A 25,940-nucleotide genomic window follows, 5' to 3' on the forward strand; every position below is an offset into this window, starting at 1 on the left:
TGATTCCAGGACCGTGGGTTCACTGAAGTTGTTGTGAAGAGTGTTTTGCCTTCATCATCTTGCCCCCATTTCCCCACCTCCCCCATTTCCACTTATACGAATTGCAATAACTACAGCTGCAGATCCTATATCCAATAACAATATCTTATAATGGGAGTTGTAGTTCACAGCCCCGTTTCTCCTTATGATGAACTATAGACCCACAAACTGCATCTCCCATGAGACACCCAGCATCACTCATTTTAGTTGGGGGTCCACATGATTCAGGATTCGTTATGAAAGTCCTGCACCGGACCAGATAGCTCATCACTTTCCACAGATTGATCCAAAGCTCTATCCTTCAAGAGGCGACAGCAGGACATCACATTAACTTCTCAGCAGAATACGGTAAGGAAACATTAACAGCACTAATTAAATAGTTAGCAAATCAACACAATTGAAAGCATACATATATAAAATGTTCTTAGAAAGCTCTGTGTACTTAATTTTAGAATATATAACTAATTAAAATAACCTACAACAAAAGCCAGGGTTATCTTGTGAATAAGGGCAGCATTAAATAGATGAAATTGTATTGTATTTAATTTAATTTTTAATTAACCGCACATATTTAAGCAATGTATTACTTGATATACTACTTAATTTCAAATATATCTGACCATTTTTGATTTTGAGAATTAAATATAAGACATGGAAAATAATAAATGAAGTTGAGCTATTAGTTGGCTAATGACTGTCTTTTATGATTAATAACTTTAAGATGATGTGTTGTAACTTCGGTGCTCAGTATATGTAGCTTGTTGTTGTTATTGTGAAATCATTGTATGGTCATGAGTGCCGGGTGTTACGAGCATGCTGCATTCCTGATGTGACTCTGCTATCATGTTCATCAGCTGTCTTCTCCAGAATGAAACTGGATCAGATTTCCCTGCTCTCATGTTTTCTTCCTAAACAGCGCAGCTTCCTATTACCATGGAAAAACAGCCCACGGTGGTGTTTCATAATGTGGGGCAAGTTTACTTCCCCCAATCCAGAGTGGAGTGCCACTACAGTCTGACCTCTGACCACCGCTGGAGCAGCTCTGACTGGATAGGGATTTTTGAGGTGAACGACCCACTTTATCACCCTTCCCCCACTCTGACAGGGAAGATATTTTAGCAAATTAAATGAAATGCCAAGGGATGGTCATAGGAATGCATTCAAATGTTTTTGTCATCATGTCACAGGTGGGCTGTACTTCAAGGAAACAATATCACACATATACGTGGGCTCTTGTCCCTGAAGGCTACACTGAAGGTACCAGCGTAAACTGCTGTGCACTTTTCCACGGTAAGAATTCATCCAAACATTAAAGAGGCCCTATGATGCTTTTTGGGGTTTTCCCTTTCCTGTAGTATGTTATATTGTTTTGGCTAACGTAATGTAAAGGTTAACTTCCCAAAGTCTCCTCCAGAGGGAGTTTCTCTTCCACTGCCCTCTGCCTGAAACGCCTCGATTGGATTACTTTGTTTACTTCCATAAGATAGTGACATCACTACGTAACACTCAGGCTTCTATTGGCTAGAACACATTATACGTGATAGGCTAAGGGGCGGGACATCTCTAAGTGGTTGACCAATGACAACAGAGCCGGCCAGCTAACCAATCAGAGCAGACTGGGCTCTGGTTTCAGATAGAGGGTGAAAAGAGGTGCTGCGGCACAGGCAGTGAACTTTGAAGCATGTGAACGTTTCATGGTAGAGGCACAAAATACAACTATGAACCTGAAAATGAAATGTCCTCTCTTAAAACATATGACTATAGATGTTTAAATATTATTACTTTAAAAAATGTGCCTGAAATGCAGCGTTTCAGTTGCAATCTCCTCTGAGTTTCAAGTCTGTTGCAACTGCAGCTGGTTACACCACATACAAAGATTATATTAAATATTTTCAACTTCTGATACTGCTCTGCCATTTTAGGAACTAAAGTACTAATACCTCAAACAATGTTACTGAATGCTCCACTACTCAAATGTTTTATCTGTAAGACATGGTTAATATTTGGCAAAAAATGTATTTATTTTTTAAATAATAATATGTATCTCCTTGACACAGCTTCCTACCTGCCCCGGCCCAGTGCTGTGGAGTATCAGTTTATATACGTAGAAAAGATGGGAAAGTTGTGTGCCCGAAGTCGTCCCTTCACCTTCAGAGCTCCCAAACCGCTGGAGGAGCTGGAGACTCTGAAAGAGGAGCGAGGTGAGGAGGACGGAGAGGAAGAGGATCTGCTACTGGTCATCACCAAGGCTCAGCTGCTGCAGGTGGGAAAAATACAAAAAAGCTTCTGTGCTGCATTTAAATATTCCTGAAAAGCTACTATAAAAATATGAATAGGAAATACAAGAAGAAGGCCCTTTAGTGCCACTACTGTGTACTGTGATTCAATTGACTGGAACCACTAACATTGCAATTGTCCGTTTCATGTTAAATGTTTGAATATCCCCGTCCTCTCTCCACATGTTGTGAACAGAGTCAGCTGGATGAAAGCTTAAAAAAACAAGCAGATATACATCTGGCCCTGGACTGGGCGAAAGAGGAGGCAGAGAAGCAGAAAGAGGACAGCAGAAAAGCAAGGGTGGCCTGGGAGCTCGAAAGAGAAGCAATGAAGCAGGAGATCTCAGAGCTCAGAGCCAACATGAAACACAACTGTGAGATCTTGAAGAAGATAGAAGGAAATCACAAGGTACATACAGCTTATGCCATCAGATGTCTTGCCCATTTTTACCTTTTCTGAATGTTATCAATAACTGATGACACATCTTGTTTCTCTTCTCTCCACAACATTAAAAGAATGTAAAATATAGTCAGGAAAATCTGACATCAGAGCTGAGTAAACTGATGGTTGAAAAAGACGAAAGTGAGCAGCGGATCCAAGAGCTGGAGGAGGACATCAAGGTCTTGAATGACAGGGAGACAGAGGAGAACAGTGAACTGGAAAGGCAAGTGTTGGAGATACATGCTAGCATGAACATTTGTTTCTGTATTTCTTTTAATCTGGGCCTAAAAACAACTTGTTATCCAACAGGCTGAAGGAGAGAGTGAAGAAAATGTCCAGTCAAATGAAACATGATGAGGAAAAGAGAAAGTGTCTGCAGGTAATGGGTTGAGGCTTCTTCTGGGAACAGATGATAAGAATGTAATGTAATGATTTAAAGGTGACCTATCATGCAAAATGTAAGTAAGTAAAACTTTATTTATAGCACCCTTCTCAACACGGATGTACAAAGTGCTTTACAGTACTGTAGTACACAGGACACAATTCAAAGTACAACTATACAATGTAGAATAAAAGGCATAAAACAGCAGCAGGTAATACATAGGATAAAACATACGATAAAACACCAATAAAAGACAGCTACTAACTCACCTCCTCCGACGACCCAAAGGCCTGTCGGAACAGGTGGGTCTTTAACTGCCCCCTAAAAATCTCTATTGAGGCAGAGGTTTTTATTATCTGGGGGAGTTTGTTCCAAAACCTTGGGGCCACCACCTCAAAGGCACGGTCCCCCTTAGTCTTGCCCGTAATGCACTTTTTGATGTCTTTTATACATAAATATGTGTCCCCGGTGTGTCAGGGAACTCACAAAGTGTCAGAAAACAAAACCCTCTCTCGTTTCCTCCGTACCCAAATCTCTAAAAACGGGGGTACAACGGAACTGATCCAGATTTGCTACGATTTGACGTAATATCGAAATGTAGGCTGGCTTTACGCCCACGGCCCTATCAGAAACGTCGCTATCAGAAACAATGCGCAACGTGTTTTGGAAGTAATATGGTCTTTGTTTACATTAGCAAGCACCGCTAACACTCAGAGCTAACCTGTAGCCTACTGGAGAGTATGTGTAAAACACTTTATATATACAGTCTATGGTAAAAAAGCAGGAAATAAGAAAGGGAACTCACCTTGTGGTAAACCCGCAAAAGAAAAAGCATTTGATTGAGCTCCATACTGTAGTATCTGCTCCTGCATGAGCTCCCACCCCCTCTTTTTTTATTTTTGTTTAAAGCTACGACCCTTCTCTAACAGGGCTGAGTTAGGGATATGAGGCAGGGCTAGAATGGGTGATCTGTTTGGTATTTTGAGCAAAACACATCATAGACATGTTTTTTATATATTTGTATATATCTGAGACCAATAATATATGCTTACAAATAGTATAATAGGAGACCTTTAAATGGTTTGGTGTCATCTTGAGATGTTTTCACTTCCCTGTCCCCTTCTGCTCTCCACAGCGGGAGTACGAGGCGGCTCTGGTGGAGGTTCGAGGCCTGCAGGATCGTCTGGAGGCTAGTGAGCATGTAGCTGAGAGCCTCCGCAGGGAGCTGAGGGAGCTGGGCATCCGTCAGGGCCACACCAACACCGAGCTGCACCAGGCCCGGCTGCAGGTGGCCCAGCTCACCCTGCAGCTGTCCGAGGAGAACCTGGTGCTCAGGGAGGAGAGAGCCAACTGGACTCTAGAGAGAGAGGCGTACAAACATGCAGCAGAGGTGAGGCTACAGCAAAGCACATACAAACATTGATTGATTGATTGAAAAGTTTATTAACAGCTTGTATATTGGGTACAGTACAGCTCAAAACATACAATTGTTAAGGGGATGCAGACCAGAGAAAGACTTTCGTCTTGTTTACATCAGGGTCCCCCATTTCCAATTCATCATGTCATTTAAGACATATAAGACATATTTGACATACAGATGGCTTATTTACAATTTACATACAGGTGGTTTTTTACATACAGATTGCTTATTTACAATTTTCATTTTAGATTTCGTTCTAATACATCCTAACCGGACATTTAAGACATACCATGTCTACAGATATACAGTCTAAAATGCGAGTATATACATAGATGGGGGGGGGGGGGAAGCTGTCCATTGAACGACAGGTTGAGATTTGTACCATTACCGGGGCCAGTTTTGCAATGCTCTCCCCCGAAGGTGCTCTTTAAGAGAGGTTTTGAAGGTAAGTATAGTTTTACTTTCCTTTACAGTTGTGGGAAGAGCGTTCCACCTTGATGTGGCATAATTGCGAAACGTGTATTCCCCCTTTTTTGTGCCAAATCTGGGTTTCACATGATTTGTGGAGCTCCCTCTGGTGTTATGATCATGGTATTCCTTGACCTTTGGGAAGAATTTTGACATGTACATGGGTACCATAGAGGTGTAGTGGATCTTGTAGACCAGGCCCATTGCAAGTAGCTGTACTCTGTCGTGTACTCTAAGCCATCCTAGGTTGTCAAAGTGGGCAGAGGTGAGGTGGGTTCTAGATGAAAGGTCAAGCAGTAGTCTGACCAGTTTATTTTGCGATGTTTGAAGTTTTATTTTTAGCGCCTTGGAGGTGCTATGGTACCATGACGTGCAAGCATAGTCATAGTACCCTTGCATGAGTGCTCCTGCCAGAGTTTTCAGGGTGTTTTTGTTTACCAGAGAGGAGATCCGGTATAGGAATCTAGTTCTTTGATTGACTTTTTTTATTACATTGGATGCCATTTTGTCACAGGAGAGGTTTGCCTCAAGAATAGATCCTAGGTATGTAATTTCCTTCTTACTTGTGACAATAATGTCGCCCACTGCAACTGAGAAGTCGTCGGATTTGCTGAGATTATGTTTCGAACCGAAGAGAATGGACTCTGTTTTACCCAGGTGTAATGATAATTTATTATCGGCGAGCCAGGTGCAGATTCTGCCGAGCTCGGAGCTGAGGGTTTTTTCAACCTGCAACCTGTTCCTGCCAGAGACCAGCAAGGCTGAGTCATCCGCGAACAGGAACAAGTTGCAGTCACATGCTGATGACATGTCATTTACATAAATTAGGAACAGTAACGGACCTAATATGCTTCCTTGTGGAACACCACAGCTCACTGGGAGGGGGGGGGGACAGAGTACCGTTTACCTCCACCATCTGTTCTCTCCCCTCCAGGTAGGATTGCATCCAGCTCACCGATAGTTTATCAAAACCAATTGCTTTTAGCTTGTCAATCAGAATGGGGTGATTGACAGTGTCGAAAGCCTTTTGTAGGTCCAGCATCACCATGCCGCAGTACTTGCCCTCGTCCACCTCTTGTTTGATGTGGTCGCTCAAATAAAGAAGGCATGTGTCAGTGGAGTGGGATGTTCTAAAGCCAGATTGAAATTCATAGATTAGTTTATTTTCCGCGAGGTACTTTTCGACCTGTTCATATACTATTTTTTCCATGACTTTCGAGATGGAGGTAAGTATAGAAACAGGGCGGTAGTTGCCTGGGTCCAATTTGCTGCCCTTTTTGTGCAGGGGGGTTACTCTTGCAATTTTGAAGTCTTTGGGTACTTTTCCCTGTTTTATGGAGAGGTTAATTATGTGAGCTATGACTGGTGAGATGGCGGTTGCTGTGTCTCTGAGGAATTTGGAGGGGATATTGTCGGAGGTGGGAAGTAGTGGAGTACAAATACTTCGTTACTGTACTTAAAGGTAGGGTAGGTAAGAATGGAGAAAGAAACCAGCTCGAGTGCGCTAGAATTTGAAAGTACACAACCGAAAAATCTGCCCCTTCCTTCAGACTTCCTTACAGAGCCCCTCCTCCAACACACACGAACGCGCATATGACCAATGAGGGCACGAGATAAGTTTGTGCACAGATGAAAGGCTGACAGGCAGGTAGGCCATCCAGTTATCTGCCGCGGGTCGGGTCGGGGCAGATCATTGGTCGTGCTTTTTGCAGCGCCACGGCTTCCACAGATGAAATATTTGTATGTATTTATTGTCAAAGCATTTAATATATTCATTGCTATTGGGATGTTAAGAGCATTCCATGGAATATAACAAAAAGTGTTTCTGAAGTGAATTACCTACCCCACGTTTAAATACATTTTTCGGGTATCAGTAGCCTACTTTACTCCACTAGGCTACTTGTTTTTCTGACGACTTTTTACTTGTACTTCTTACATTTTTAATACAAATACATGTACTTTCTACTTATTACATTTTCAAAACAAGTTTGTTACTTTAGTTTTAATCTCTGTTTGGTGACGTGATCATTATTATTTACAGTCATTGCGTGCTATTGATTTTAACACGATCTGTGTATCCATCATTTCCTGGTCTTCTCTAAAGAAGAGCGCCAATGAGGTCTTTGTCATTTTGCATCGAAACATTCATTAGCTAACAATGACATTATTGTTCTATTAATATAAGGGAGGTCAGTTACTCTTTAAAACAGATGGTAGTTATGGGTACTTTTTACTTGAGTACATTTCGAAGTCCATACTTCTTTAGTTTTACTTGAGTAAAGAAGTTAGAACTTCTAGTTTTACCAGAGTATTTGTAAACACGAGTATCTGTACTTCTACTAAAGGATGTGTGTTCTTTTGCCATCTCTGCATACAAATGCCCAAATGTCAACCTGGCTGTATTGTTACGTTTTTTTTCTTTTTTTTTTCATGCAGACAGATGCAAAGAAATTACAAGACCTGAGCTGTGAGGTGCGGAGGAAGGAGGAGTGGCTGCAGGAGGAGAGGATGGAGAGGGAGAAAATAGAAGTGGAGCTTGGACGAGAGAGAGATTGCACTAGAGTGAGTTCATCGCATTATTCAACGCACAAACAAATTCAGCTCTAAATATAACTGATCGTGTGCCATCGTCATCTGCTCGGATTACATTTCTGGAAACTGGAGAACGAAGCCAGAGTTCAGTGTAGTTATTGTATGACTCACTGGCAGGCACAAATAGAAATCTTCCATGAACAGCGAGTAAACATTTCTCTTTACTGCCATGTGATGACAACAGCAGGTGAGAGGATGAGCCTGGTCAGAGTGTGTTGGGATGAGTAAAATACTGCTGCCCCCTGTAGGTGCTGCAGAGCGACTCCAAGAGAGAGCTGCAGGAGCTGAAGGTCGGTCTGAGGGTGGCCCAGAAAGAGAGGGAGGAGCAGCAGGCGGAGAAACAGGCAAGGCATCACACACACACACACACACACACACACACACACACACACACACACACACACACACACACACACACACACACACACACACACCACACACACACACACACACACACACACACACACACACACACACACACACACACACACACACCACACACACACACACACACCCACCCCACAGTTATTTTTGTTTTAATCAAATGTGTATACATATAACAGTTGTCATGCTTTTGTGCTATTGGGTGCCCTCGTCGAATGAATTAGGTTCCCAGTTCTCATTTTGGCAGTAAAACAAGTCACTAAATATACTTTTCCATTACTGTACTTATGTTCAATGTAAAGTATTTTAATTTATTATTACTACTCCCTTAAATGTCAGAGGAAAATATTGTTTTTTTAATTCATATGGTGTCATAAGTTAGTGGTTGCTTTGCAGATTCAAATTAATAACACAAATGTAATCAATAAATAGATTAGAATGTATTTTTTATAGTTAAGATAAGACCTTAAAGCTGCAACATTAAAGTGAAGTACACATTATTACATTACATTACATTACATTACATTGCATTTAGCTGACGCTTTTATCCAAAGCGACTTACAATAAGTACATTCGACCAGGAAGACACAACCTTGAAGAAAACAGAATCATATAAGTATATCAGGTTTCATAGAGCCAAACATTTCAAGTGCTACTCAACTGGCTTTAGGTAATCCAGTTCTTTATTAGTATAAAAGTGCTTCGTTAATCGTTCTAACGCTCGAGGTGGAGTCGAAAGAGATGAGTTTTCAGTTTGCGCCGGAAGATGTGCAAGCTATCTGCCGTCCTGATGTCAATGGGGAGCTCATTCCACCATCTTGGAGCCAGGATAGCAAACCCACGTGTTTTCGCCGATGGGAACTTGGGTCCCCCTCGCAGCGAGGGCGCAACGAGTCGTTTGGCTGATGCAGAGCGTAGTGCACGCGCTGGGGTGTACGGTTTAACCAACCATGTCCTGGATGTAGGAAGGGCCAGATCCATTCGCAGCACGGTAAGCAAGTACCAGTGTCTTGAAGTGGATTCTAGCAGTTACCGGAAGCCAGTGAAGGGAGCGGAGGAGCGGAGTGGTGTGGGAACATTTAGGAAGGTTGAAAACCAGACGAGCCGCTGCATTCTGGATGAGCTGCAGAGGTCGGATGGCACATGCAGGTAGACCAGCCAGGAGGGAGTTGCAGTAGTCTAGGCGTGAGATGACGAGAGCCTGGACCAGAACCTGCGTCGCTTTCTGTGTCAGCTGGGGACGTATCTTCCTGATGTTGTAAAGCGTGTATCTGCAGCAGCGGGTTGTAGCAGCGATGTTTGCAGTGAAGGACAGGTTGTTATCTAGGGTCACACCCAGATTCCTTGCAGTCTGAGTCGGGGGAAACAACTGAGGTGCCGATGTTGATTGTCAGGTCAAGAGTTGGACAATCTTTTCCCGGGAGGAAGAGCAGCTCAGTCTTGTCAAGGTTGAGCTTGAGGTGGTGAGCAGACATCCACTGAGAGATGTCAGCTAGACAAGCAGAGATGCGTGCGACGACCTGGGTCTCTGAGCGGGGGAAAGGACAGAATTAATTGGGTGTCGTCAGCGTAGCAGTGGTAAGAAAAACCATGCGGGCTAATGACTGATCCGAGCGAGTTTGTGTACAAGGAGAAGAGGAGGGGACCAAGAACAGAGCCCTGAAGGGACCCCCCGTAGTTAATTGACAAGGGTCGGACTCAGACCCTCTCCAAGTCACCCTGTAGGTACGGTCTTTCAGGTATGAGGTGAGGAGGGAAAGTGCAGAGCCAGAAACTCCAAGTTTTTGGAGAGTGCGAAGGAGGATCTGATGATTCCACCGTGTCGAATGCAGCAGACAGGTCCAACAGGATGATGACAGAGGAGAGGGATGCAGTTTTTGGCAGTGGTGCAGTTCCTCCGTGACAGCAATGAGAGCAGTTTCTGTGGAGTGACCTGCCTTGAAACCAGACTGGTGCGGATCCAGAAGGTTGTTCTGATTGAGATAACAGGAGAGTTGTTTAAAGACAGCGCGTTCAAGTGATTTAGACATTATAGGGTCAATAATAATAATCCAATTACATAATATTCATTTTTGTATACTGCGTCATTTTTCCATAATGGCTTCTTGATACTAAAAGTATTTTTTTATGAAAATACTTTTTACTTGTCTCTTCCACTGTTTACATTCAACGATTCAAAGATGTCTTTAATTCAGCTGTAAGACTCCCTTACCATTGAAGGAGTGTGTGGGTCAGGCAGCATCGCAGAACTGTGGCGACAACACTATTATGAGTTGTTCAACTGTGTTAAGAGTGATGCATTTGTGGTTGAAAAGGTTGACTCCACTGAAAATGTTACAGTTAGATCAGAGGAAGTCTACAACACTATAATGAATCTAGAAAAGAACAAAGCTTGTGGCCCGGATCTCATCTCAGCTGAACACTTAAAACATGCCAGTCTTAAGCTTGCTCCTCTTTTGCTCTGTGTCTTACTGGTTTCCTTAATCATGGTGTCTTACCAGATTCCATGTTATCTGTGCTACTTGTGCCAGTCATCAAGGATACAGCTGGGAAGATTAATGGCATTGATAATTACAGACCCATTGCTTTAGCTAGCATTCTCTCCAAAGTGCTGGAGAACATTCTGTTGGATAGGCTGGAAAGGTATATTACCACAGCTGACAACCAGTTCGGTTTTAAAAGAAAACATGGCACAGATATGTGTATTTTTGCTTTAAAAGACATTATAGCAAAATATAGAAGCCATAATTCCACCATGTTTCTGTGTTTTATTGATGCTTCCAAGGCATTTGATCGACTGAATCATTACAAATGATTTGACAAAATGTGCCAGAGAGGGATACCCAAGTACATAATAAGGATCTTAGCCTTTTGGTATGCACATCAGACTATGCAGGTGAAGTGGGGCAATACTGTGTCTGAACATTTTTATGTTGGTAATGGGGTCAAGCAAGGTGGGATTTGATCTCCTTTGTTGTTTAATCTGTACGTGGACGATCTGTCGAGGAAACTGAACTTGTGTAAAACTGGCTGTGTCATCGGAGCTACTGTTGTCAACCACCTTATGTACGCAGAGGATTTAATCATCTTCTCCCCATGCAGTGCTGGCTTACAACAGCTTCTGAGGACTTGTTCCCAGTATGGCATTGATTTTAATATTAAGTATAACGCCAAGAAGAGTCGCATCATGATTGTGCGAAGTAAAGAGGATAAAAAGGTTGTATTTCTTCATTTTATTCTCAGTAGCAACATTCTTCTTGTGTGCAGTGAGATGAAGTACCTTGGTCATTATATTTCTGATGATCTCACAGATGACAAAGACATCCATAGACAGCGCTGCAAACTGTATGCCCAGGCAAACATATTAATGCGTAAGTTTCACAAGTGCTCTGTAGATGTCAAGGTATCACTTTTGAAAGCTTTCTGTGCACCATTGTACACGGCTCACCTGTGGAGTAACTACACGGCTCACCTGTGGAGTAACTACACGGCTCACCTGTGGAGTAACTACACGGCTCACCTGTGGAGTAACTACACGGCTCACCTGTGGAGTAACTACACGGCTCACCTGTGGAGTAACTACAAGGCTAGAAGCATGCAAAAACTAAAAGTTGCATACAATGATGCTTTACGGTTGCTGCTGAGGGTACCAAGATGGCACAGTGCCAGCCAGCTGTTTGTTAACTTGGGGGAACCTACTTGTCCCGCCCTTTTAAGAAAGTTAATGTACAAATTCAAGTGTCGCCTAGAAGACTCGGACAATCACGTTATCTCGATTTTAATTAACCCTGTGAAGAGTTCTACCCGGTTCTCTTCCATGATGTGGAGACATTGGAGCAATAGCCTCCACAGACGGTGAGCATGTGTGGCTCGCTGTGATTGGACTGATTTGATGTTTTCATCTGTTTGTTTTTATCTGTTTTGTGTTTAGCTTTTTATCGTATTTATTGATGTGTGTTTTGTCTTTTTGTGTGATATGGACCTTGAGTCTGGAATAAAGATCGGAAATTACAAAACACAATACATAATTCCATACACTCAACAGGAAATAAGAGAAAATAAACATCATAGTTGTTAACATGAAATACTTTCTAAATGCATTTTAAATAATGTTTTTCTTACTCTTTTCCTTTAAATTGGATTGCCATTGGACACTGGTAGGAGCTGCTGATCTACATCCTTCAGTTGGAGCAGAGGTTGGAAGTTGAAACTGAATCAAAGGAGGAAGTCCCCACATCCCTCTGTGAGTAACGACCACACGTTGTACGCTGCTATCTCCCTGCACTGTAACGAGTACTGAAGTGAAGAGTCTAAACTGATTTCAAACAGCTCCTGGCTCTTCCTCCGAGGATGAAGAGAATGTGTCCTCAGCTTCCTCCCTCTCGCCTCTGTTCCTGTCCACTCCCCTGGAGCGGCCTCACAGAGCCGACACCCCCGCTGCTGAGACCCCAGTCTCTGACACCCAGGTGTGCCATCCCATTCACACATGAGCCAAACAAGGGTTAACTCCACCTGCATCAGAGCTATGAGCCCTGCCAGTTTCTGCTCCAGTTCCATTGTTGACCACTGAGGTTTAACGCTGACTGGTTGAAAGGAGTCAATGTATTTATTCTAACCGGGTCGAGTTTAAATCAGGGAAACATGAAAGCAAGACTTGCAAACCACAACATAAAGGTTTGAAATGTACAGGAATCACAGATGGTTTAAAATGTTGCCAAACTAAATGATTCCTTGATTTTTGTACAAGTATGTTTACACATATAAGGAATGTGCTTGGTGTATACTGTACGGCACAAACACAATAAAAAGGAATTAAGTTGTACAAAAAATTAACAAATCTAAAAAAAGAAGCCATTATTATATAATATGATATTTTCATAAAAACTGTTCTTGGACAATTTACTCTGAGAATAAAAGGGTGGAAGTGTACAATAACTTACACCGACTAACGTGCAATAACAGTATGTAATATAGGTAACATTCTGAAGCATCTTATGACAATCCCAATGTCTTATACATGTGTGAATACAAAATGTGATTATTATCTATTATTGACCTAGTTTGTTTCTCAATATCTAAAAACAACAAGGTGACAGATGTGGCTTTCCACCAGCCCAGTACACACCCTGTTTCCCTCCTCCACTGGAGTCACCTCTCATAGAATATTTTGGGATGACTGCATTCGCACTCTCCTCCCTGGTGGACTGGTTTTAGAAAGCTGTCCTTCCACTTACCAGGCACTTTCTTTTCTCGTGGGAAGAGTCATAGAGCACTAGAGAGTACAAATAGAAGTGTAAATAATATGCATCATAAGAAGAGTAAAAATAGCAGCAATAATAAAACATGTCCAGGATTAGCAAGCGGGAGATCAGAAGTCAAGCGAAGATTGTATTTAATAGCATTTTTACTGACAGTATTGTCTATTTTTTTTATCCTCAGCCCCTTCTGCCTCTTTCTCTCTGCAGTGAGGTGGTCGGATCCCCCATGTGGTAACAAAAAGATGGACGGCAACTGACTTGTATACCGATGAAGCAAGTTTGTGCCGGTCATCAAAAAAACGTTTGGATTGTTCTGATGATGTAGCTGTTTGTGTAGAAAATGGCCTTCACAAAGGACCTATTACAGAGTGTCTGTGTTGAAGACGACACCGTTTATAGTCTTAAGGGTGTAGAATGTTTTTTAATAGAATGGCTTATGGTTTCATTTCTACTTAATAATACAAATAATATATTATTATATTGCTATATATTATATTATGAATAATACTTTAGATCTTCCAATTTAGACCCGAATCGTCTCAAATAATGTCTAAGTTCTAGTTTTCCACTTGTTATCCGTAGGTTTTCTAGTTTTTTTTTTAGCTTATTCAAATATGTCTGAGCATGCTGCAACTGTTTGGAGAAAAGTGTATTTGATGCCATGGATTTATAACGTCTGCGTGTGAATCGTGAAACTGTGTCAACAGTGTGTGTGTGTGTGTTACAGACGAGTGAGAAATGTCCTGTTGCAGCTTGTTCAACTCAGCGTCAGTTTGGAAGAATATGAAAGTAAATGTTAGTTAATGATAGTTTTGCTTATTGATCTGAGCTTCTGAGAGAGATGGTGCTCTTAAAATCTGATGATGAATACGTGCTGGTCTGTAATTTGTAATCTTAAGTATTTCATTGCGGTCTGTAAAGGGATTATAAAGAAGACACTGAAGGTCTGAAACAAAAAGTGCCTTTATCAAAATACAAGAAAGACAACAACAAATAACAAATAAGCAAACAAGCAACAAATCAAAATGTAAAAACAAGAACAAATCAGCCCAGTCTTTGTGTGTGTGTGTGTGTGTGTGTGTGTGTGTGTGTGTGTGTGTGTGTGTGTGTGTGTGTGTGTGTGTGTGTGTGTGTGTGTGTGTGTGTGTGTGTGTGTGTGTGTGTGTGGATATCAGAGCTATTTTTGAGTAAATTGAAGTAAAACAGATGAGGTGTCTGAATCCCTGAACATAAGAATAAGGCTGTTATTTTCACACTACAAATATAGTTTATAAAAAAATACAACAGTTAAAAAACAACAAATGTAACAGATAAAATGGTTCCAGCTTCAACACTCATAAGAGATGACATTTTTTTCTATCAAATAAAACAACATGAATACATTTCCCATCATTGACCTTACTGGAATTTGTATGAAGTTGTTTTTGTCCAAACGTAATGAAATATCTTTGGTCTTTAGTTTTCCATTCACATGCTTACATATAGAGCTGAGGCCTTTGTGACCTCATCCATGGCTTATCTATTGCACCCGCTCAAATCCAAAATAACAAAAACAGAAAACATTATCATGAAATACGGCTGTAATGTGATATTTGAAAACCTCTGGTCTTGGCTGAAGATGTGCAAATGATTGAGTGTGAGTTAGAAAGACGGAGAGAAACAGAGTTAAGTCATAGATTGTGATGTTTCCGTTCTATATTATCACAAATCAGTAGACAGTGACACACAGTCTGTAAACGTCATTGTGGCATCAGTGCTGATCATTTAAAACCTCTGTGTATTTGATGATATCACGTCTGGTGCCAAATATCTATCTATCATGGTCTCTGCTGGACTGTTGCCACTAAGCCGATCTGTTTTCCTCCTATGTTCTCTACATGTTCTCTTTCTCCGCTTCATTCATCCTCATTTCTTTAGATATCTTACACTAGCTTCTTCTTTTATCCCTCATATCAACAAATCAAAAATATGTTGCAGCTTTACACCTGACACCGTACTGATGGAGACATGTGTCCCTTAGAAATATGAAGGAGTCCAGTGAGACTGCGTTGTCTTTCATTAGAGATAATGTACATTTATACATCTTGAGTAAAAAAAGCTAGATGAAAAACAAATGATTTATTTTACAAAATCTCATGTATCTCATGAGATACAGCACACATTTGAAACGGCTGCCCGTGCTTCAGCAGATAGGGAACCCAATGTAAAGCTTTTGTTTTCTTAATGTTGTTGGATGGATGCAACCTCGTGTTATTCAATCATGTGATCAAATATCAGCTTACATCGGTATCAATGTCCAACAGAAGTCTTTGGGTGAGAACATTTGAAAGTTCGCTACAAAACGTATTTGATATGCATTTTTAAGATACTTACAACTTCTGCTTAACTGCTGGCTGTGGATTATGGCACTAATGAGAGTAACATCTACAACATCACTCTGTGGGTTGGTAGACACACTAATGCACACACACCTGAGATTTTCTGTGAAGTACTGATTGTAAGTGTTGTGCCCATTTGGAAGATTGTATTCTCACTCTTACAAAATGAAAACAATATGGCTTATGTGTACCTGATGCACTGTACCAAGGGCATGATCAACAACTTCTATTTCTAATCATCTCTACTCTTTATTGTAAGAAGACTTTTTAATTGAACAGGGGTGCGTTCACAGCAGCAGTTTCTCAAAATTCAGGTGAGACTTGGCACTAAAAGAATCAACCTGAGATTTTGTGATGACATTAAATCTACCCTGCAGATTCTTTAGTATCTTCTGAAATTGTGTGTGTTTTTGTCAGAAGGTGGATATAGTGTGCTGCGTTTGTTTTGCATTATTTGTTCGAGTCCTATTTGCATCACAAGAACCAGAGCTGAATGACAGTCTTCCTCTTATTGTCTTTCCGATGTTTCACGAACTACATGCGAGTTTGAGTCCTGCTCACGACCTGCTCTCTCTTTGCTTTTGCTCCCTTTACTATCTACTATTGCTTTTCACTGTGTCCAATGTAGCAGAAATGCATACAAATAACAAGACAAGCTAAATAAACTATGTGTCAAGTCAAATTTGAGCAGGACTGAAAGTGAAGAATATACAAAAAAGCAACAAGAAGTCCCATAGACAGGAAAAAAGACAACAGAAACGTGTACATGCATAGAAAAACCACTATTAAAAAATAAGTCGCATATCTCTGAATAGCGATAATAGGAATTCTGAGAAGACATTTGCGGAAAATGGACACCACGTAGTGTTCAGTTGTTGCAAAGTATGTTTACCATCAATTGTATGCAAAGCATAGCCCTTATAGATAGCGGAGGAGTGCATTTTCTTCTGTCCACCACCTCTAGTTCCTCTTTGGGTGGACAAAACACTTCTGAAATATCTTTTGTACAGTCTCATTTTGGCACAGTGACGTTTTCCCGATGCTCTCCCCAGCCCACTGAAATGTAGTGCTTTTGCTTCTCCCACTCATTGCCTCCTCGACTGAATTCAACACACTTTCCTTTCAGCCACATGTACAGTATTCAGTCTATGTAAATATGTGCTGTATGAAACACTGCTGTTGTATAAGAGCCTAAATCTGTGAGGTTTCTCAGGAGAGATATTGCTGGGTGAGGGCTCAGTGATCCGAGGGAGGAAGCAGCATCATGGCGTCTGTCTCACTGCGTTTTCCCACTCACGCCCTTCTTTGGCCCCCCCCGCCGCCTCCCCCCCCGACGGCTCCCTGTCACTGTCCGCCCCTCTGTCTTTCTCCTCGTCCCAGTAGTCGTCCTCTTCCTCCTCCTCTTCTTCCTCGACTGCAGACTCATCCGTGGTTTTCTCTTCCTGTTTGATGGCTTGAATGGCGGGGGGGGGCGGCTGCAGCGCTGTCCCCCGAGTCGCTGCTGTCCTCGAAGGCCTCGGGGTTCTCCAACATCTCTCTGATCAGAGGAGGCATGGGGCCCGAGATCTCCGTCTTCAGGGTGACGACTCGCTCAGTACCTACAGGCACACACACACACATTTATTTAATGGATAGTGTATAAAAAGGACAGGCCTCTCCTACAATGAGCATATTTCACAGGTGACAGGTTTCTTTGCTTTTTAGAACAAAAATGCCTATGTCTAGTAATTAAGAAAAAATCTCTTAATTTGCTTCCTAGTTTAAAAGCTAAGAAAGATTGGGCATTGTTTTTTTAAAACCTGTGCCGATATGATATCCAGAGGTGGGGAAAGTACTCAGATCTGGTACTTGAGTAACAGTAGAAGTACCAAAGTGTAGGAATACTCTGTAACAAGTAAAAGTCCTGCATTCATGTTACTCAATCAAAATATACTTAAAGTACCAAAAGTAAAAGTACTCATTATTCAGATTGTGTTGTTTATATTTCACATCATTAAATCAAATCAAATCAAATCTGTAAAGCAACTAAATGTATTAAATAGATGTAGTGGAGTAATACACGATTTACCTCTGAATTGTAGTGGAGTAAAAGTACAGAGTAGCATAAAATGGAAATTCTCAAGTAAAGTACAAGATCTCAAAATGGTACTTAAGTACAGTACTTGAGTACATTTACTTATTTACTTCTCACTTCTGAAGATATCTTGTATTATGAGTTTGTGTACTGATAGAAAAACTTTCTGAAATAATAATAACACAAGAACTTTTTCCAAAAATGGAATTAAACATAAACAAAAATGCAAAATCTGCTATTCAATGCCAACAATAAGTACTATACAGTTGTTTATTCTCAGTACTGTTGGCACATTTAGTAGGAAGGTTTGTTACAGCCCTGCTTATTTGATGTGACACTGGTGTGTGAAACCTCAGCTGACCTTTGGTGCTGATTCCTCGGAGGTCTGTGACTTTCATCAGCATGCGGGGAAACATGTGAGGCTTGTTGGGGCGTCTGCGGCGGGTGTAGATCTTCAGAGCCTCCAGCAGTGGCTCCTGCAGCTTGTCGACCTTCTGGGGCTCCTCCAGATCCATGCGGTCTGAAACAATAGACATATTCAAAGAGGTGAAGACATTTTAAAGATCTGCTATCATATATTATGGGTCTCAGATATATACAATTATATAAAAAACATGTCTATGATATGTTTTGCTCAAAATACCAAACAGATCATGCATTTTAGACATCCCTCATATCCCTCTATTTCTGCCCTGTTAGAGAAGTGCTGATTCTGGGTCTAAAGCTTATACTCAGATACAGCTAAATGCTGCCGTGATTAAACGCCATATTATGTTTCAAACCACATCAAGGATTATTTCTGAAACAGTCTGGAGCTCAAATGCTTTTTCTCTTGCAGGTTTACCACAAGGTGAGTTCCTTTTTTTATTTCCTGCTTTTTTACACATACTCTCTCCAGTACAGGTTAGCTCTGAGTGTTAGCAACAGTGGCGGTTCTAGACCAATTTGACTGGGGGGCCAGGCTGGGGCCAGTTATTTTCTGAGGGGGGCACAATAAATGCGGGACGAAAAAGACAAAGACAGTATGAAGTAATTGCGCATAAGAAAACAATGCAATACAGTTATTGGTATTTGTTTCAGTACAAATATTTATTTCAGATACTTATAGGTACAGTTTTTACGCTCTATAGGTCCGACTAGAAAGACAAATAGCGTTAGTTATGCCTATTCCGTCAGCCAAGAAATCGTTTAATCATAAACTTTTTTTCATTTTCAGGGGGGCCACAGGGGGGTCCAAAGTCAGTGTTAGGGGGGCACTGGCACCCCCTTCCCCCCCTAGAACCGCCCTTGGGTACGGAGGAAAAGAGAGAGGGTTTTATTTTCTGACACTTTGTGAGTTCCCTGACACACCGGGGACTAGGGGTGTAACGGTTCACAGAAGTCACGGTTCGGTTCGTACCTCGGTTTGGAGGTCACGGTTCGGTACGGGTTCGGTACAACAAGAAAAAGCAAAAAAAAGTCCCAAATGCATAATTCCAGGTTTGTTGTTATTTATGTTTGAACAGTAGTGCAAGTTTCAGTTTAAAAATAAAGAACTCTGACATTTTGAATAATTAACTGTATTAAACAGTTAAAAACAAACCATACACAGTACACTCAGATGGCCAGATTATCTATAATGGCTGATGTCAAACAAAAAGGTTTCATCAAGCTGTAAAACTAAAAAGAATGTCTTGAAAATATTACATCATAAATAATAAGAAAGTGTTTCAAGAGCACATAGTCGTTGAAAAACATATGCCAAAAGCTTCCGTTATTTATTTTGGTCTCTCGGCTCTCATGTTTATTGGCTTCTTAAAAACAGCGGGGATCAGCTGTTGAACTGCTGTTGTCTTTTGCCGGCTCCGGTGATTGGCAACTCTGGCTGATGCCTTCTGATATGATTTAGCATGTTTGGCGTGTGTTACCATTAGCATACCGCACCACTGTAGAACAACGCCGACACACCGTCCTCGTCCGATCCACCACTCGCACACTCCATCGTTATTGTAGTCCACAGGGAACCCAAATGTTCCCACACAGCTGATTTAAAAGAAGCAGGTGGGTTCTAGCTCCTGTGTGTTATCTGAACTCGCCATACTAACTTTTCTTCTTCTTGTATTTTGTTCGTTTTGTTGTTGTGTTTCTTCTTGTTCTTCGTTTGTTGTTTAAGGGCGGCTGGCAAACAGCTTTTAGGCGCAATACCGCCCCCTGGATTATACATAGTGTAGTGGATACTGCCCTGAATGACAGACTTTTTTCCCCACTCGTAAAAAAAAGGCGTATTCGTCGTGTGACTGCATGTGCCGAACCGTGACGGTACGGGACGAATACGGATACCGTTACACCCCTACCGGGGACACATATTTATGTATAAAAGACATCGAAAAGTGCATTTTGCATGACAGGAGACCTTTAAGAGTCTGTAAGCTAAGGATATCACGCCGGTAAGAAAAGACCTACCTCCGCAGATGAGGCAGATGGCGCTGAGCAGGCCTGTTTCTGTGTCGTCCATCTCCAAAGGCAGCAGCTGACCGGCAAAGGCAAACACCAGCTCTGTGAGCGGGCCGAAGCCGGCGTTATGCATCTGGGTCCTGTTGAGGGTGAGGCCATCAGAGAAGGTCATTGTGTCCTGTTCTGGGGTGTAGCGAGTGCATATCCTCAGCATCTAAGGGAAGGAATTAAATAAAAAAACAGAGAGGAAAGAACGATGTGGGCAGTTAGTAAAAGGAGGATGAAATGGCAGCTATTCAGATGAATCATTTTAAAGTTAAGCAGCGGGACAAAATGAGAAAGCGTGAGGGAGGTGGAAGGGTAGGAGGAGGTGTTTGGTACCAGGATATCCAGGCATGCAGATTTGAGGAGGGTGATCTGGTCAGCGATGGTGAGTGTGGTGAAGCCTGGTAGCCGCTTGGCAAACTCCACAATCTTTATAATGCACTTAGTGGACAGCTCACTGAACTTATCCCACAGGCCCAAGTCCAGCTGCACTCTGTGGTCCGCACTCGAATTCTGGGAGAGAGAAAGAGGGACACTTTGGTCTGTGTGCTTGAGCAGAGTCCATACAGCGTTCTGGCAAAGCCGTGAGCTATTGCCTCAGTGGAGGGTTTAGGGGGTGGAGGTGATAAAGCATTACAAAACTTACTGTAGTGTATTTTCCCAGTTGGCCCAGAGATGGGAAGGTTTCCTGGTGAGCTTTGCTCACTTTTTTAACCAGCTCTTCCAGTTCCCCGCTCAGCTCGTAGTTCTCTGGCAGCACCACCTCCTCCTTCACGTCCTTCTTCTTTTTGTTCCTGTCATTACGCACCGCTAAAAGGAAATACAGGCACAAGGAGCCGTGGTTTGAAAGGCAATTCTTCCCACAGTATTCCTTTGTAACAATAATATTGATGACCATATTTTCTTCTCACCTTCTTTGGACATGCCAACCTCAAAGCACTTCTGCAGTCGACAGTACTGGCAGCGGTTGCGCGTCACTTTGTTGATCTGGCAGTTCTTGTCTCGGTGGCAGGTGTACACCATGTTCTTCTGGATACTGCGCCTAAAGAAACCCTGAAACCGAAATAAGACGATGTATTTTACACTGATCATGCCAGTAAAATGCTCTTAATAACATCTCTGAAAATAGAACCAACAACCTTAGGTGTGATGTTTTTTTTTAAACTGATATTTGTGATGCTTACATGCTTTACCAAGATCGGGAATATTGTCATCATTAAATCAGAATGTTAGCATTTTCATTGTGAGTGTGTGTTATCATGAAGCTTGAAGCACTTCTCTGCCTGTGTTCAGCCTAACAGAGTTGTTAAGATGGTTATAGACTTTTAGTTGATTGATTTCTAATGTAATGCTTATCAAATAAATTGTAATATGCTTGTGTTGCCTGACTTAGAACGGAAGTCTTTCACTGCTTCTTTCTAAATATATTGTTCTTTGTTTATAGACTTCAAGCAAACAAAAACTCCAAATGTGTTTTTTCATTTCATTTCCAGCTCTAACCCCCTACTTTAGCAAAGCTTTCATTGCATGTAGATTCAGTTGACATTTGCTGGTCACATGCAGCACAATGTTTGGCTGTTACATTAATAATGTGCATTGATAGTAAGGATACACTAGGGGGCAGGGCAGCTCAACAGAAGCCAACAGTACAGCTCTGCAGTGCTGACATCTGTCCGGCTGTGGCTGAAACATCAGCTGTCCCCTTCATACATGTCATGTGACTCCTCAGGTGTCTCTGGCTTCATTTACCTTGCAGCCCTCACAGGAGCTCACTCCATAGTGATAACCAGATGACTTGTCCTGGCACACGAAGCACGGTTTGTAGACGCGAGGAGGGGGAGGAGGGGAAGGAGAGCTGGGCACCATCTCCTCTGAGCTGGTGCTCTGGGTCTCCACCGCTGCAGGAAGAAGAAACAAAAAGCAACTCTTATTATATCAGAACATCTTGTTTACATAAGTGCTTAAAGTCTTTGAAACTATGATGAAAGCTAATACAGCAACTGATTAAGAGAGAATGGTCAACAAACAACCCTCAACCCCATGCAGGCCACCCCTCGGAGCCAGAAGGCAAGCTCAAAGGCAGACATTTTTAAGAGAAAGGGGAGGAGGGTGAGGGGGCACTGCTGATTGACAGGGACTTAAAAGAGACACAATTAGCTGATGGCCAGATGGCCCTGCTGATAAAATGCTGATTGGCAGCTGAGATTTGATTGGCTTCTCCATTTACTGGTGAGTGGGGGAGCAGCATACCTCTGTTGACTTTTTGACTGACATCTGAATCTTTGCGTGTGTGTGTGTGTGTGTGTGTGTGTGTGTGTGTGTGTGTGTGTGTGTGTGTGTGTGTGTGTGTGTGTGTGTGTGTGTGTGTGTGTGTGTGTGCACACGCTCACATTTTTATTTGAAAGGCTGTCCAACCAGACCTGCCTATATACCTCCTGCCCCATGTGAACAAACAGAGGCGGGATGTTTATGAGACTCTGCTGTCTCCCTCCCGCTGTCTCGCTAAAGAAAATGGCACACTGTATAACACCATTTGCTGGCCATAGGCACAAGTCCTTCAACTGCTGCTAATGAAAACGCTCAAAACAAACAATGTAAAGTAGACGCAGGTAAGCGTATCCAGGCGTTTAAAAAAAGACGTGGTTCCCTGAACTTACAGAGAGTGAAACGCGCCTGGTACACATTTGAAGGTGATAAACAAGAACAACCAGATTCCTTCGAACATGCCATTCAACTTTCACCTTCACTCACCCCAACTTCACCTCCCTCTGCCCATTCCCACCCCCACTCCCTTGTTTCCTGGCCCTAAATTCCTCACTGCAGGCTGGACAGGGTTTAATAGTTGCCCAGGCTCATAAGCGGCCCTATAAAGGTTGTGTCTGGGATGGGGAGGAGGCCCCCGGCCAGGCTGACGGCCTCTTTATTGGGATCCAGTCACCTTGGGCAGCTATTCACATCAACAGCTCCATCCTTGGATCCCTTCCTAGTAAAAATAAAGAATCTGGGGTCAAAAACCCCAAAGTCACAGCCCCTCCTGTCGCCTTCAATGGATAGCACAGGACTGTACCAAATGTGGCCCCCTCCCCACCGCAGCAACCCCAACCTGAACCTTCAGCCTGCCATTAACAAGAGTGGTAAGGTTTCAAAAAACCGAAAGCAAAGGCACAAAGGAATAATCTAATAAAAACAGAGAGGGGAAAATGAAAAGAAAAAGAAAGAGAAAGAAGGAGGTGAGTCCGAGGACAGAAACTTCCCAGTGGCCGAGAGGTTAAAAGAAATCCTGACCATTTAACTTTGACCTTGACTGAAGAAGGCCATTGCTAACTACATGACCATCAGCTTGCTTTAAGCTTTCAATTGAGACTTCTGAACTTTGTCATTTCACACAACATTCAGTGAATCATGACTTGGAGGAAAGCTGTTGCTACTTCTAGCCGTTGCAGAAATTCATCCTATAATTAATTATTATTATCCAAAGTAAAAATGTTTTGAGAAAAAAACAACCCTAGTTTTCCATTCAATAATTCATTGGTTACTTTGATCTGGTTTTGACACAGTGCTTTGTAAGTGTGTAATTCAATTAATTATGTAATTAATTAATTGATAAAAGTGTGCAAAATAATAACTGAGGATACTGTTTTTTTAAGTGAAAAGAGTCGGAAATGGAAATAAAAAACACACCAAACCATCGACCATTAACTTCCCGTGTAATGTGCTTACATTTGAATAATTCTGTTGTTTGAAGTCCCAAACTGTGAATAGCCAAATGTTATTGTAATAAGATATATATTAAATAGTTCCTATAACATTTACATTTTAGACAAAGAAATCCGTCTACCTGCACTGACCTTCTGTATGCTTCATCATACAATATAAACCAGATGTGTAGCTAAAGTGCTGATACTTTGAAAATGTGATTCATGTGGTATATGTTATTTGAAACATTTACCAAACCTTTTTTTTAAATCCGTTTTTTTTTTACAAAGATTATATATTACGTCTTTAGGTCAATTATATTTTCCAACAGAAACAAAACAACCCTGATAAACAACAACTTGCCTAAAAGCACATACACTCATTAATAATGCATTAGGAATAAAAAAACACCATTTATTTGATCTGCTATCTGAAATGCGCTTTTAGTTGTTTTGTTGCAATCGAGTGAATATGCTGATTTTCTTTGTCTTCTCTGTTATGGTTACTTTAATATACTTCAGTTTTTGGATTAAATTAACAATTTGAAGACAGCTTTTTGGACTTCAGGAATGTGTTAACAATCACTTTTCATTCCATACAAATATAATAATAGTATAATATTATAATAAAGAAAATGTATTAATTGAGAAAGTAACAGGCTTAATAAAAGATCAAGAAACGATTGCTAGTTGTGGCCCTGATGGTAATGTTCATAGCGTACCTCATGGTTTATCTTGTCAGAAAACCAGATTATAGAGATTATAGAGATTGTCTGCCTAATTCATACTTGCTCTAAATAATAGCACTGTTCTCCAACATTGAGTGAAATTATTCAGAGTTTGCAGGAGAGCGTATCACGTTTCACGTGAGTTTACGGGTAAACAAAGAGCAGCTTGTTGCAGGAGGTAAATACTATAATGTATTCAGTTTGGGGGGCATCGGAGCCCAGGTGTGGGGGGTGGGTCTGAATGAGTAGCGCTGTAACATGATCACTGTTTTCTGTTTATACAGTAACACTGACAATGTAAAAGTGGCCCTGAGAGAACAAGTGGAAAAATAGCTCCCATTGAAACGGAGAAGCTGCATCTGGCGCCAGGAGAGAGGTAGTGAGTGACACCGTCTGAGGGTAGTGAGAGTGGGTGAGGAGCGACGTGACTCCCACAAGCATGACGCAGGGAGACAGGGCGAGAGACACTGGGCTGAAGGCGGCGAGAGAGGGGGGGGGAGGGGGATTTTACCTGCCGTGGAGAAAAGAAGGAGAGGAGCCAAAAACTGTCAAGCGCTGTCATCACCCTGAACTGAGCTCAGCCTCAGAGCCGCGGATGGAAAAAATGCCTCTCTCCCTCTCACCTACAACTCACCCCTCAGCGTGTCACAACATCAATCAGCACACCTCTATTGGATGCAGATCAGAAAGAATGACTCTTGTGAATCAGACTCATCAGCGAGCCGGATTTGCACCCTCTGCAAAGTTTCACATGCAATCAGAACTATACATATCACCTGTCAGTGGATGGTTATTGTGAAAAGCGGTGTTTTGTGAGGGGTTTTTCACCTAACAATAGCATTTGTTAACAATACTTCAGTTGATCTACTCTTGTTTCTGGGTCTGTTCCACCTTACTCCTCTCTGTTGTCAGATCAACACATCCCTGTTTAGACAACAAAAGCCTTTCTGAAAGCGGACACCTTCCTTTTCAGCTCTGATGAGTCTTGGTGGAGTGACAACTTCAAACCTGAGCAGTAGTGGACACAGTAAAAGCCACATACTGCAAGCCCCCCCCCCCCCCCCCATTTCAACTTTGAATTGTATACAGTACACATTTTACATCATAACATTTGTTTGCAGTTAGTACACTAGACTTTTACATAGATAACCGCTTTTATACTGAAAGGAAGACAAGGCTGGTGTCATCAGACGGTTTTCAGAACTAATCTGTCATTTATTAATAAGAGCATAAAACGCAGATTGATGCAATGTGTCATGGTGCTGCAGTCGTTTAAATTCTGCAGCACATACACATGGACAGAGTGAGCATGTGGTTTGTTTGACA

General features: G+C 41.9%; 2 protein-coding genes across 2 annotated transcripts in view; one reads left to right on the forward strand and one right to left on the reverse strand.

Annotated features, from left to right (window-relative positions):
• Positions 1 to 222: 222 nt before the first annotated feature.
• On the forward strand, positions 223 to 15,082 carry calcoco1b (calcium binding and coiled-coil domain 1b). Its single transcript, XM_034229450.1, has 13 exons — positions 223 to 387; positions 956 to 1,104; positions 1,227 to 1,329; positions 2,097 to 2,302; positions 2,512 to 2,724; positions 2,832 to 2,980; positions 3,067 to 3,136; positions 4,275 to 4,529; positions 7,464 to 7,589; positions 7,868 to 7,963; positions 12,165 to 12,246; positions 12,333 to 12,469; positions 13,443 to 15,082. Exons 2-13 carry the CDS (start codon positions 973 to 975, stop codon positions 13,494 to 13,496), a joined length of 1,623 nt encoding a protein of 540 aa, XP_034085341.1. The 5' UTR covers positions 223 to 387; positions 956 to 972; the 3' UTR covers positions 13,497 to 15,082.
• Positions 15,083 to 15,364: 282 nt separating this feature from the next.
• LOC117554881 (retinoic acid receptor gamma-like) overlaps positions 15,365 to 25,940 on the reverse strand; it is a 37,010-nt gene continuing 26,434 nt past the window's right edge. The window contains 9 exon segments of the mRNA XM_034229451.1: positions 15,365 to 16,954; positions 16,956 to 17,108; positions 17,110 to 17,237; positions 18,075 to 18,233; positions 20,156 to 20,360; positions 20,528 to 20,704; positions 20,838 to 21,001; positions 21,103 to 21,244; positions 21,941 to 22,089. Of these exon segments, the coding sequence (XP_034085342.1) occupies positions 16,916 to 16,954; positions 16,956 to 17,108; positions 17,110 to 17,237; positions 18,075 to 18,233; positions 20,156 to 20,360; positions 20,528 to 20,704; positions 20,838 to 21,001; positions 21,103 to 21,244; positions 21,941 to 22,089 (1,316 nt within the window). The 3' untranslated portion in view covers positions 15,365 to 16,915.

Source organism: Gymnodraco acuticeps, unplaced genomic scaffold (assembly GCF_902827175.1).
Source record: "Gymnodraco acuticeps unplaced genomic scaffold, fGymAcu1.1, whole genome shotgun sequence".
Lineage (NCBI taxonomy): Eukaryota > Metazoa > Chordata > Actinopteri > Perciformes > Bathydraconidae > Gymnodraco > Gymnodraco acuticeps.

Bases quoted from the DNA above. Each gene is read 5' to 3' on its own strand.
- calcoco1b (XM_034229450.1), top strand. From the start codon at position 973: ATGGAAAAACAGCCCACGGTGGTGTTTCATAATGTGGGGCAAGTTTAC. The intron at 2,981-3,066 runs GCAAGTGTTGGA...GTTATCCAACAG, and splicing joins GAGAACAGTGAACTGGAAAG to GCTGAAGGAGAGAGTGAAGA. The intron at 12,470-13,442 runs GTGTGCCATCCC...TTTTATCCTCAG, and splicing joins CCCCAGTCTCTGACACCCAG to CCCCTTCTGCCTCTTTCTCT.